This window comes from Carassius gibelio, chromosome B5 (assembly GCF_023724105.1).
Source record: "Carassius gibelio isolate Cgi1373 ecotype wild population from Czech Republic chromosome B5, carGib1.2-hapl.c, whole genome shotgun sequence".
NCBI lineage: Eukaryota > Metazoa > Chordata > Actinopteri > Cypriniformes > Cyprinidae > Carassius > Carassius gibelio.
The window spans coordinates 18,671,045-18,685,549 of NC_068400.1; the positions used below are offsets into that span (position 1 = coordinate 18,671,045).

The following is a 14,505-nucleotide window of genomic DNA, read 5'->3' on the forward strand; positions in this document are numbered from 1 at the left end:
AGTGCTCTTTTGAAGGCAGGATATTTTACTGTAGGCTTCAGAAGTATTAAGCCATTTTGAATATGCTATGCTAATAAATTGCAAGATCAGTTCGCAAGATCAGTCTCCAAAAGAGATGACTCCAAAACTCAGCTTCTCACAAGTGGGAATGTCTCTGCCAAAGCCAGGTTGCTTAAGGATATACTGAAAGTTGTTTTGATAAAGCACCTTCCTAAAATGTCAATGATTTTGTGGCATATAAAAAAAAAAAGGGGGGGGGGGGTGAATTAGACTTTTTCATAAAACAAGATCACATCTGCATATATGCAATGACAAAGCTGGAACTAGCATGCATTTGGCAAATTGAGTACAATCTGTGTAAGCTTAGAGACTTTGCCAAAGACAAAGCTCTCATTTCAATGGGCCCTACCATACTTCTGGCAGAATGCGGCACAAGTGTTTTTGCTAGTTTCACCCCGACGCAGTTATTACTGTCCCATCCTGTGCCACGTTGTTTAAATAGCAAACGCATTTGTCCCCATTTGTGTGCCCATGGGTGTGCTGGTCTAAAACACAGGTGTGTTCAGGTGCATTGTTGGTGCATTGCTATTTTGAGTAACTGAAAATAGACTGCGCCACAGACCAACTCAAACCTAGTCTAAACTCAATGGTACAATATTATTATTTTTTAATCCTATTTAAAGAGCACGATAGTAGAAAATGCACCTCTTGATTGGTCCACAACATGGATTCACTTTGCTTATTACACAAAGGGATGCAGCAGTATACAAACATACCAAATATAAAAAAATTAAGGATTACAGTATAAATAATATTATTGTGTAGGCTACATATAAAAATGTCATGAATGTCATAATGGATAGTCATTGCGTGTATCAGAATTAGCCTACCTACCGCTCGCGCATGAGCAGATTGGTTTGCTCTCTGGAGACGTGTTCAGTCTGTACGCCTTAAAATTCAGCCGTTTACATTGCGAATCTGCCATGGCGCGAGCACAACTCACTCTTAAAGGGAATGGTAAATTGGTAAATAACTCTGCTTGGTTTATGGCACATTATGCCCAAAAACTCACCCATTGCTCATTAAGAGAATAAGGACAACCTTTTTAGACCACATGCCAGGAGTGCCAACCTTTTTTTTTCTCATTATACTAGCAAAAGTGGATTCAGAAATAACCTAAGTGCACCTGCACTGTGTGCTTTAACCATGTGTTTAGATTGTTCAAATAGGGTCCTTTGAGTTTAAACTTCATGTTAAAACCCATTAACTGAAGAATCATATCATTAAATTTGAGGTCCTGACGGATACTAGTCAAACTGCTGAAATTAACTGGACTACTTATGATATAATACTTAATCCAAAGAGGATAGCCAACAAGAAAAATTCACAATAATTGTTACCAATTATTCGCCTTGAATCAAAAGTGTTTCAGATTAGCTTATAGATATAATAGTATACAACTTCACAAGCTAACCATACAGTGATGAAGGCATAGTGAACTCACCTGTGTGCACAAACATGTGTTTCACGTAGTTTTGTTTGGCAGTAAAGGTCTTACAACAAAGAGTGCATGCATAGGGCTTCTTCTCCCCATGCTGTCCCACTGCAGGACCACCTTGCTGCTGACTTCCACCTGGTGGCACCGTCAGACCGCTGGGGAAGGGAGGCATGCTGGGAGAGGGTACTGCCACAAATTGTGGCGGCTGACTCCCAATGGACTGGGGCAGACTGAAGAGGAAAGGCTTGTTGTCGCTGGCTGACTGGGTTGCAAAGAGTGTAGGCAAGTAAGTGTTGCCTGCAGTTCCTATAACCTGGGTGTTGCTGGTCAGGGTGAGGGGCATACGCAGGTTGCTGGTAAGTGGCTCACCTGGCCGCAGGTACGGCCCACCAGGCATGGACTGTGGTGCTGTTAGGTTGGCTTGTGACGGCTGATGGACTACAAGCTCACCACTCTCTTGAGAAGGACCGTTTCTATTCCCGTCTTCAACCGACTCTTGAGTCTGCTCAGGAGATGAATCGTTGACCTCAATTTGCACAGGGGTTCCACGCTCACCTTGCTGGCCTTTATTTGGACAGTTGTCTCGAGTGAACCCAGACAAGAAAGGCTGCTCGACAGAATCCGTTTCCGTGCCAATGGAAGAGCTGACACCGGAGTCAAAACTCTCGCCTTTGGGCTCACTTTCGACGCACTCCAGCTGTTCGCTGTCCTCACGGCAGTCAAGCCCATAGCAGTTGTACTCGTCCCCTTGCTCCTGCTTGATGTGAATATCACCTGTGTGGAGCCTCACGGGACGAGGCTGTTTACGGCAGTGTGTAGTCTCCGACGTGGCCAAGAAGCGCTCCATCTGCTGCGAACGCTCATGGATGCGTGTGATCCAGGCAGGATCTTGCCCTCCCTCCTTATGCTGTAGTGGAAGGGGTGAGTCATAGCTGGCTGTCATCGCGGCGCTGGAATAGTGGGAGCGATTTCCACGGGTACCGTTTTGCAGGCCCAACCCAGAACAGCTGGAATAAAGTGAGGAATAAACGCGGTCAAGGCTCTGGTGAGATGTTTGCATGTAGCCTGATTCGGCATCACTACTGGGACCAGACGTGCCTGACTCAGGAGTTCCCCGTGGTGTCTCCTGCCCCGAGTCGCCTGGGACGACGGAAAAGCTGCCAGGTCCAGCAATGCCAACATTTTGTGAAACAATGCGGGTGCATTCATCGATAACGGTCTTGATCTGAAGTATGCTGGCAGCTGTGAGGATCTGCAGGGCCTCGGACTGGGAGACCCGCAGCACACCGCTGTACATGAAGTCAATCAGTTTCTGGACGGACTGTACAGAAACCACAGAGGGGATCTCGATGTCACTGTAGCCCAGGAGCAGCTTGTCCTGAAAGAAGGGGCTGCCTGCAGCCAGCACACAACGGTGAGCTCGCAGCATGCTACCATGGATCCGAACAGTCACGTCACAGAAGTGCCCGCGGTTTCGCTGCTCATTGAGGGTCTCAAGTACAGAATTGCTAAAGTTGTGGAGATTAATGTGGTGAATGCGTTCGGTCATCCCCTTGCACCTGATGTCACCTGTGTGGCAGACACAAACACAAACAGAAAAAGTAATGCACATGATTAATGCATTTCTCAAGCACTTTATTAAAATGTTGACCATAGATTAAAATATTTTAACAACTATTGTTAGTTAAACTTACAACACATTCTCACTCCCAACTCATCACATATTGAAGCTTGTTCGGGACCCTTTGGTCGTCACTTTTTAACACAAAGGGAACCCCTTTGGCATTGTTTTTTGAAGTGCAAAGTACTCCATTGCTTTAAATAAGAGACCTTTGGTGTCAATATGCCGACGCGAAGGGCAATTTGATTGTAATGATAAGATTATATATTGTGCAATACTTTTGCCACTATTACATATTTTGGGGTTTGGTTTTAAATGTAAACAATCACAACAATATTATTTACATTATATTACACTATTTATAAATTTTTGAACATGTAACCCAACACTTAACCCTACAGTAAACCTAACCATCTGTCGAAGTAAAACACAGGATATAAAAAGCAGATACAACTACAACTTTATGCAACTAAAGTGTTAATATTCCAAGTCTTCCAAGGCAAAATGATTTGACATTTGTGTGAGGAACAGATGCAACAACCATCTCCATCCAGCTCAGATCCTGTGCACAAATAAAACAATTTGATGCTAAAGCTTTGCAGATAAACTTGTCCAGCTACTCCAGCTAACCAACTGGTGCTAACATAATTTTTGTGGATGTATTGGAAAGACAGCTGGGTCATTGTATTTTCAAAATGGATTATTACTTGTACAAATTCAAATATTTCAAAAACCTTTACCTACAACAACATTTCTTTTAGGTATGAATCTGAGAGATCTTTCCAAGTGTTGTTGTGAAGAAAAATCTGAATCTCTTATTAAATGTGTCAATGTTATACTGATAAAGGCTGTTCAAGGATCGACTTTGACCTTCAACAGTATCTTCTCAGATTAATTCTAACTTGTCATAGCCATTCCCCTGTTAGAGGAATGCTTACAGAAGTTTTAGCAACATACATAGATAAAATACTAAAGGCTAACACCTGGGCAAATAGAACGCATGGAAAACAGAGCATATACAATGTGGAAAATAGAAAATAGAAAATAAGAAAAACATATACATTTCCATCAGCCCACAGAAGAATGAAGAATGGATTATGTCCTGTCAATGCACTGTGAAGCCTATACTACTGTACTACCCTGTACTATACTGTCCTGCAACAATAGCAAGAGAAGTGTGTTAATTTATTTACATGTGATTACTTAATGTAGGCAAGCAATATGTTTTGGTGGAGCAGACTGGAGTTAAACTGGCCCTGTAGAAACAGGATTGGAATAGTATAGTATATTATAATTTTTTTGTAAGACATAATGCCCAGAAGAGTCTGACAAAATGAGCAATATATACAAACATAGGGATTTCTTATGCAAAATTTTCAAGGTTAAGTAACTGGATACCACTTGCTACTGCAATGAGGTCATCTGACAAATATAGTGAGGTCATGTGATTACCAAATAGCTTACTACTGTCCAAAACCATTTACTGAGGAATTACCTTTTCTCTCTCTCTCTCTCTCTCTCTCTCTCTCTCTATATATATATATATATATATAGAGAGAGAGAGAGAGAGATAGATAGATAGATAGATAGATAGATAGATAATAGAGTATACAGTGTGTAGTGTGCAGTAATCATTAAATAGTAAGCCAGTATTCAGTTTCAAACATTCCAACAAACACTCCCAGAATACTGTCCCACTATGCAATTTACTCATAATTTCCGCCATGAGTGAAATTTAAGTTATATAGAAACTGAGAGATCTCCACCTTAAGTCTTTTTATGGATACTGACTAAACACTTTCAGAGTTTTTTTTTTCATACATAATATTGGGTTTCATAATGCTAAATATACATTACATTCATGCTGGACATTCATACACACGATTAAGACGTCAATGTAGTGTAGCCTACTACTCTTTAAAAGTGTTGAATAATATATACTTTCACATACTATTCTTAAAAAATATTTGGCCACATAATGTATCAATATGTATTCTTTTACATTGCACAGAAGAAAGCAAGCCATACAGATCTGAAATTACATGAGGGTGAGCAAAAACTAATTTCTGGGTAAACCATCCCTTTAAAGCCTTAATTATTTGCATGAATGCAGCATATACAGTATGACGACAATTCATTTATATTAACTACACAATGGATCCTGTTTTTACTTACTGTTCCTAGGGTGTAAGTACTGCCAGGAATATTTGTATTTTTTGCATCCTCACACCACAAAACCATTTAAAGGAAGTAAAGAGTGCAAATGAAAGCAAGTGTTGCCTAATTAATATATGTAATACACACCATGCCTTACATAATATACACTGTAACATAAAATGTTAAAATGTTGAAAAAGGTAATGTCTGTGTTATTTTTCAACTATCCATATTTAACAGGAATAATTTTAGTATTGAATACACCATAATCCAAAATACCACAACAAAACAAGGCACATATGACAAACTTTATTCACAAAGCAAGTCAAAATATAAAATTCAACACAATGAATAATCAATGTTGCCCTTTACAACTTAACAGGTGACATCGCTAGGGCAATTTCAGTACATCCTACAAAACAGCATAAAAGTATCACAAATTAGCCCACTGAAGACATTATTTATGAAAAGTGGCTGGAAAGCAGTGACCTAAAAAAGCTTTTCTTCTTACAGACAGAGGGCAGTCTTGAGCTAACGTGTGAACTAGTCTGAATTTGCAGCATGTGTTTTGCTTTTGTGTTACATATTAAATAAAAAAAATAAGTAAATCAAATCAATCAAGCCACGATGGGTCCATGGCATCATTATTCATCCAATGAATTATTTTCAGACTTCTCTGAAGCTCACATTAATTCTGGTCTGCATTTGAAGGAACGTGACTGTCTATACACAAAATGTCTACTTTCTGTGAGGTGCTACACCCTTTTTCAGCAGAAGGCTTTAAAACACTTAAAAATGCCTATAAGAGTTTTAACACTTTTGAAAATCAACAGAAAGCAATAACATCAGTTCCATTTGCAAAACACTGTTGTATAGAAACCCGCATACGCAAAGTTGAAAGCACTCACTGTTTGCTCCTTTTCATATTTCTCTCTCCCTTTCCACGTGCATTCCTCTCTGAACACTTCTCAGTTTTACACATTGTCATTTTCGTACCATGTCTTACTCATTTAGCTTATAATAGCAAACTCTTAAATAGCGAGTGTTTACTATTCCTAAGAAAGCATTAAAATGTAATTTCTTCACTCATATAATTTCAAGAGCATTTAAATGTTAGGCTGCATAAAAGGATGTGAAAACATGGGTTAGCAGAGCAGGTCATTCATTTAGGATCCAGGATCTGAGAGGACTGACACTGCATGGTTGATATCACAAAGAAATATACACCATTTTTGAAAGTTAGCGAGGCAAAATGTACAAGAAAACGGAGAAGAATAACTTTGTACTTATGTGTGTCTAGACATGTTTCTGTAAAACTTTAAAACCTTTTTGTTTTTTGTGAAACCATCTAGCCAAGTAGTTCTCATGAAGTGGTATGTGGTATGCAGCAAGACCCTGGAAATGTACACTGTTAAATAAATAAATAATAATAAAATGTCCATGCTTTATTTCTAATGTCAGATTCAAATTTTACACATGCATAGCCCAGATTTTTACAGTTGCAGAGTGGGATGAGAATAAGTAATTTTCACGAAAAATTTTTGAGGGGTCCACACATTAAGATGACCAACGGATAGACAAGATATTATTATATTAAGTCTTGGGCTTGATTTCCTGAAGGCAAGCTTAAAGAGGGGTCTGCTTTTGATTCAGGATTGATAATGACATCAGTTTCAAGTGCCTCTAAAAAAGAAGGGAGAAGTTTTAAGACAGTCTTGCTCTAAATTCCTAAAATAAACGTATTATTCAGTATTAATCTGAATAGTAATGCAACATTTGGAATGGTTTGTAAAATAATTAGTTTGATCTGGATTAGAAAATTTCTAAATGTAGCAACTGTCGTGCACCTTTAGATCTGCAAAGATAGTGACTGATGATGATTTTGGAGCAGAATGATTTATTTGAACTAGGAATATTGATATTAATCAAAGCATCGCATTGTGTTTATGTTGCTCATAGTGCTTAAGCTTGTTCACCGAGAGGGAAAAAATAAATGTTAAACACTAAACAACAGTGCTATTAGTCCAGTTCGGTACTGTACACAAGTACAGTAAGAGACAGTTAAAGTCTTCCTTTGGTGCGATGTCAGTCTGCTAAATGATACTGAAGTGTGTGATGTCTAAATAGCACTCAGCACTCCAAGTAAGGACCTAAAACGTATATGGACAACACAATATGATATAACTGTGTTTTTACATAACAGGCCTACATTTTTTTTTTTTTTTTTTTTTTTTTTTTATATTATACAGGTTCTATAGGGGTTTTTGTGTAGTTTTGTGAAATGTGTGTGTGTGTGTGTGTGTGTGTGTGTACTCAAAGAGATCAATGTAACAAATCATTACATCTGAAAAATCTTTTTGTGGTGCCTTAGAGAAGAACATTTATTTTGATGTGTTAATTTATTAAAACACATATAACATACTTAAAATATAAACTGTAGTGTCTTTTTAATATTACATTTAAAGTTCTTTTTATTTTAATGTATTTTAAAAGTACTAAATTGGATTTTTAGTATTACAAACATATAAATACAAATCTTTTAAAATTAAATTTACATTACATATTATTATTATTAAATATATATTTTAGTTTACCACAAATACTGGTCAGTATATTTGACAGTATACTTTAACCACATTTCAAAGGCAAAGTAATTATTAAATTATATACATACTGTAGATACTCACAGTAAAAAAAAAAAAAAAAAAAAAAAAAAAAAAAGCACACTAAAAATATTTTCATTAGATGCAAATATAAATTATAATATATTTTCAACAGCATTTAACATTCAAGTAAATATATTGGAATAATATGTACTCTTTTTGAAAGTATACTAAAGCTGAATTCTTTTTCACAAGGGTATCCCTTTAAGAAAGAGAACTGGCAGACAATTTGATGACAGTTAGGCAAGTGTGAATGTTAGTCTGTTGAGTACACAACACTGTTGTTAAGGGAATTTATCTAACCTATGTAACTCCAAAATTAAAAGAACAAAAACAATGATTTATATTTTGCATAAAGAAAATGAATCATATTTTAAGACCACAATCATTTTAAAGTGTTATGCCATTATTTTCATGACAATTAAGCGCATTCCCATCCCCACCCCCAAATTCTCATTACTGTAATGCATCCACTTTACTTTTGAGATATAATTCTGATTATTTTCAATGATGATTTTCATTAAATTCTCATTACTGTAATGAACATAGGTGGAGTGTGTGTAAGGCTGGCGAAAGCTAAGTCTTGCTCTGACCACGGCATTACGTGTGTATACATGACTACAGATGTCAGATGACAGAGAATACAGCTCTGGGATAATGTGGCTTGTAATTGCTCGTCTAGAGTGAGTTTCTTGTCCACAACACACATTCCAGCCAATAAGAATCTGGAATTTAGACAGAACATGGTGAAAAAATACATACATAATAATGTCAAATACGTTATACGTTGTTCCTCTTGACAATGATACTTTTTTCTCATTATAGCAATGAGAATTTGGAAGGGAAATGCGCTCAACTGAAAATAATGTCACATTGTAAATAATAATAATAATAATAATAATAATTTGTTGATGGTTATAAAATGAGATTCACCCAAATACATCAGTAAAAAAAAAAGAAAGAGAAAGAGAGAGGGCGCTCAAGTGATAAACAAGCACGACAGCAGCCTGATATTATGCATTAATCAACCAGAGAGAAATTTTTGTACAAAGATAATAAATTGATGCTGGGCAAACTTACAGTCTGATGGTGTTCTGTTGGGTAATTGTGTGTATGTGGGTGCGTTGTGTGTCAGGCTGGTGAAGAGGCACTGGTTAGATGCTACAGTTTGCTGGTGGTGGTGGTGCAGCGGAAGAGGTCAGTTGTTAGCCACTCATTTCATTTTGTTCTGGCCACAATCTAACCTCATGCAGAATCTTCAAAGTTGCCCTGCAAAAAGAAGCAGAGAGAATAATTATTGTTTCCAGATTTTTAAAGACAAGTAGTTCAACATGGGAGAGTTAACCTTTTCTGGCTAATAAAGTTCCATATATTAACTGTAGGCTATATTTTTTTAATTAAACGGATCCCTTTGACCATTAAAAGAATACTAGAACAAAGATATTGTTTTTCTCAGAGGATGAAGCCTATCATTTTGTCTCAAATGTATGACTTGATCTGGATAATGAACGCTCTAAAGGCCCATTCATTCCAAGAATGATAACGATAACTATAACTATAAAGAAAAACGTTCCAAAAATCATTTCAAATTTAATAGAACAGCAAAGTTCACACCACGACTATAATGATTGGAATCACTTTCAGAATTATTATATTTTTACAGCTGATGAACGATATAAAATACTGACAGCTAATCAGACTTCATTCAAATTTAAAGGGCTTGCGCATTTGAAGCAGGTGACATTATGGAGAAACAAACAGACATTGCACAGCAAACATAAAATTACCTCCGGATAATGCTGATGACATCTACTGGCTGAAGTCGTGTAAATGCAATAAGAACTACGAAAACAAACAGTTATTGTTAACTGGTGTGGAGGCAATTATAGTTATCGTTGTATTTATAGTTATCGTTATCGCTCTTGGTGTGAACGGGCCTTAACAGATGCAGGTAATCACACATGCTCAGTCAATAATGTACTTAATTAAACATTATACTTTAATATATCCTGTCCTTAATGTTGACTGGTGAGTAGCCATGCTTTATTTGCGGTAAAAAAATATATACTTTTTTTAAAGGACTGTAAAACATGGAAGTTTTTGTTACGGAATATGTAACAGAGGCATATGCGCATATCAGCAGTTACAGATTTGAATCTGTAGCAGGAAAATATAGTTACAAGAGGATTTCACTGTCAACTGTTGTATAAAAGCATATATTGTATAGAGCCATATGGCACTTCTGCTCTTGTATAACTAAACACAGGTAAAAAAAAAAAAATTTAACCCTGCAATCACCTAGAATACCTCTGTAACCTCTAGTGTTGTCACGGTACCAAAATTTCAGTATTCGGTACCGATACCAGTGAAAATCCATGGTTCTCGGTACCAATTTCGGTACCAAAGCAAAACACAAAAATATGCTAATTTAAAAAAATAAAACTTTTTAGTACTAAAAATAAAACCAATGCCATTCTTTATACTTATTTACAATTGTGTTTAAAGTTTTTCTACAAGTTATATAATTATGAAAAACAGTAAACAAGTTTCACCCAAATTTTATTTGTCTTTTAATTTATGAAATTTAAGCACATTTTATTTTTGGTAAATAAAGGGGATTTGCTATTAAAATTAAAACATGAAAGAAATATTGTGATTCATTTCTTTAAGAAATAAAGTTTTATAATTTTTTTCAACAGTAGTAGCAGTATCACATACATGTTAATAGATAATAGTAATATTTCTAGCACAATGCCTTTATGTAAAAATTTACTTTTAGGCCTAAAGAATGCATATTTGTCATTTTAACTGAACTTGAGACTGGTGGTGATGTGTAATATATTTTTGGTCATTGAGGGCTTCTGTAAAAAAATAATAATAGATCATATTAATTATTATAAAAAGATAATAAGACTACTAATTCTACTATCATACTAATGTATATACAATACACTATGAATTGATGAGCTGCTGGGTTCATGAATATTAATCACGTTGTCTGCGTTCGGTCAAACTGATTTGCTGAAATCAAAACAGGGACGGTACTATTCAGCGCCAGTCAATGAAATTGCCAAATGAATATGAATAATTCTAAATGAACTCCATTATTTTGACAGGAGAACACAATAAGGAATAGTTTGCATATAGCTTGTCGATTCAGTGTGGTAAGACTCTCTCTCTCTCTCTTTGCATGTGTGAGAAACAGCGCTATTAGTAAAGCGACGGTGAGTCGTGCGCCTTCACAAAGAGTTTACAGAGCGTCAAATGTGCGCTGTGCGTCCATTGAGATGAACTGAAAAGTGCAGATGGAGAGAGAACTCTACAGTTTAGATGCTGAAATTAATGCAAGCGCCATGCGCTTCAGTCTATGTAGTAAACAAACCTGCACGTCTCTGCCATTCATTAATTCACACAGAGACGCGCAGACAGGGGCGTAGCAGCCATTTTAAAAGTGGGGGGGACAGCTGTATGGTGATTTGACCCAAAGCTTATGTTCATAATAAATTCTAAATAGAATACCAATTGGCATTTTACTTTTTCAAATTTGGGAACATGACATGATAGCTTACAGGAACCTATTTTTGTTAAATCATACTCGAAATTTAAAAATACTGCAGGACTTTGAGACCAATGGGAGACCATCTATATATATTTTTTTTTATTATGAAATAAAGATATTTTATGATATTTACAATATTTCAGTTGCACTACATTTGAACAATAACTTTTTTTTTAACAGTTGGACAAAAACAGGTGTTAAATGAGTATACAGATTACATCTACAGTAATTTTATACAACATACATTTTATGAAAAATATGAGACAGATAATCTGTGAAAAAATCAAGCTCCTCTGGCTCCTCCCAGTGGTCCTATTGCCATTTGCAGAAATACATCACTCCCGGTAAAAAACCAAAACAACCAATCAGAGCTGCGGTCCGTAACTTTGTTTGTGTTCAAAATGTAGAAAAATGTATATAATAAGCGAGTACATGAATCCATTTTCCAAACCGTGTTTTTGGCTTGTCCTGAATCACTAGGGTGCACCTATAATAAGTGTTTATATTCGGACTATTTTAGATTGCTTCGGGGGTACCGCGGCGGAGTAACCCAGATACAAATCTCACCTGTACACATTCTGGAGAGGTTGAGCAACTGCCCCCTCTCTCTGCCAGTGACGTCACAGCCTGCCTTTCCTGCAGACTAGTTAGGACATAAAGTAACAGTTATGAATCAAAAGAATAAAATTTGATAAAGTATTTTAAGATATTCGTTGCAATACAAATATGATTTATTGTGAAATTATAATTTTACTCCGCGAGCAGCACGTAGACAAACAAGACAGCAGAAACCAATAATATTGTTACGTCTTATTTAGCAGACGCTTTTATCCAAAGTGACAATTAGGAGAGCATTTAACACACTGAATCCGGCGCGACGTGACGAGGTCCATACGGGTTCAATAGGTTAAATCATAACATGAAAACTTTATCTCGCGATTCGTGTCATCGCGACATACTGTAACATACTTACAGTGTGTGTTTGAAAAAAGGATGTAATCGTCCTTTACTTTTTTCTGGGGTGCATTTTATCCCAGACGGCCTAATAGCAAAGTGAACAAACGAACGAACGAAAATTCAGAAGAGCAACAAGAGATTTGAAGCTCATAGCAGACGCGCCCAGGAGATGATTCGCTCTGTGATTGGCTGAATGTTACTTCACTCAAATCTAAGTAACAAATCGGAGAACACTACAGGAAATATTCACGCTGGATCCTAAAAAAAAAAAAAAAAAAAAATTAGCAGGGGTCAGAATCACCCGTTTCTAAAAGTGCGGGGGACGTGTCCCCCCCGTCCCCCCCGGTTGCTACGCCCCTGCGCGCAGAACACGGATTCATATTTCAAACAACTTTTGCGGCTTAACATTTACAGATAAGTTACTGGTCCATATGGAGATTTGATTTGATTAATTTATGCTAACTTTGACAAATTCCATGACTGTCCATATTAAAATGTAAGTTTAATTTTCATGACTGGATTTTGAGATTCCGTCCTCGTTTGCTGCTTTGCGGAAATCATAGCGCTGAACCGGGTTTGAACGGGACTTCGGTACTACCGGTACTTAAAGAAACCTGGTATCGTCACATAAATTTTTTTTTAGTACCGACTTGTTACCGAACTGACTTGGTCTTTTGACAACACCTTGTGCACAGTAGGAAAATAGCAAAATAAACATGTTTTTGAACGAAATTCCATAACTTCTAATGCAGTGAATGTTTATGCTTATCAACCAGTGGAATATCACATTCTATTATTTCTGACAACAAAGCACTTGAATGTAAAATTTCCGATAACATGTGAAGGCAGCATTACTTCATTTAATGTTATAGGGCCTTAAAAATGTAATTTATGTTAAAAAAATATATATATATAAATTGCTCTTTTGTATTGTATGTTTATCATTTCAATTAATTAGACATGCTTTTTGATTAATACAATTTAATTGAACCATTAAGACAAAGTCTAGAAAAAAAGAGTAAAAAAACAGAACAAAGAAAAATTTAAATGGTAAACTGAATTTAGAAAAATAAATAAAACTGAGGAAGAATTTAAAAACAGGAAATGTAATTTTTCCAACAGTACTTTTAAATTTGTCAAGTGGAATTGTGTAAATTGTAATGAGACACACGCTTTCACCTCTTAACATTTGTCCTGTAATTGGTTCACCCTCAATTGATTAAGAGTTAGTGTCATCTGAAATCCTCATAGGGTTTGCATCAACCTTTTTATAAAAAGGTTTTCTGGTAACATTTTATAACATAAACGTATAAATAAAAAGTCATAATTTATTGATAACAAATTATATTCTAATGTAGCTCCTCAGCAATGTTTAGCAGAATGGTTACCAAGCAAAACAGATGAGGTTACAGAAGTGTGTTTATAGAGTATCTTACAACAGCATCGAACACTGCTAGGCCAATCATAATCAAGCATCGAAACTATCTATTTAATAATTGTATTATTTATTGTCATTTTTATGGATTTGTTTTTATTTATGAAAACCAGCATAAACTTAAAGCAATACTAAAAATACTACCATAATGAATAGAGACATAATATACACAAAATATTATGATGCAAGTTTGAAACTATAAAATATAAGTATAGAACTTTAATAATAATAATATTAACCTAAATTTATTTTATTAACAAAAGTGCTAAATTAGTAATGAAAACTTATACCTAGACCATCTCAGGATTAATTGCAGCATATACAGTATAACACTATCACAATCACAAAAAAGGGTAAGATTACAGTTAAAATCAATTTGATTTTTTTTTTATTTGACCAGAATTAATGCAAAACTAAAGCAAAGCTTTCCATCATGCATCCATAAGGTATATCACATAATAAAACACCAGTTCTTAACACTATGCACTATGTAAACATACAGTATAAAGAGATGGTTGTAACACTCTAACTTCCTGTCTTTTGCCATTGAGGCAGGAAGCAGTTCCCCATGGGTTATCACAAAGACACATTTGTGACAGACTTGTGGACACACTTC

General features: G+C 35.9%; 1 protein-coding gene across 7 annotated transcripts in view; it reads right to left on the bottom strand.

Moving 5' to 3' along the window:
• LOC127958871 (zinc finger and BTB domain-containing protein 20) overlaps positions 1-14,505 on the bottom strand; it is a 60,805-nt gene that overhangs the window by 13,599 nt on the left and 32,701 nt on the right. For 3 of the 7 annotated variants that reach the window (XM_052557913.1, XM_052557914.1, XM_052557915.1), the window contains exons 2-3: positions 9,019-9,207; positions 1,505-3,067 (exon numbers count right to left, since the gene is read on the bottom strand). In XM_052557913.1, the coding sequence (XP_052413873.1) occupies positions 1,505-3,047 (1,543 nt within the window). In that variant the 5' untranslated portion in view covers positions 3,048-3,067; positions 9,019-9,207. Of the gene's footprint in view, positions 1-1,504; positions 3,082-5,582; positions 6,959-8,094; positions 8,664-9,018; positions 9,208-14,505 lie in introns of those variants that run through there. The other 4 variants (XR_008154167.1, XR_008154166.1, XR_008154168.1 and 1 more) reach the window with 4 other exon arrangements.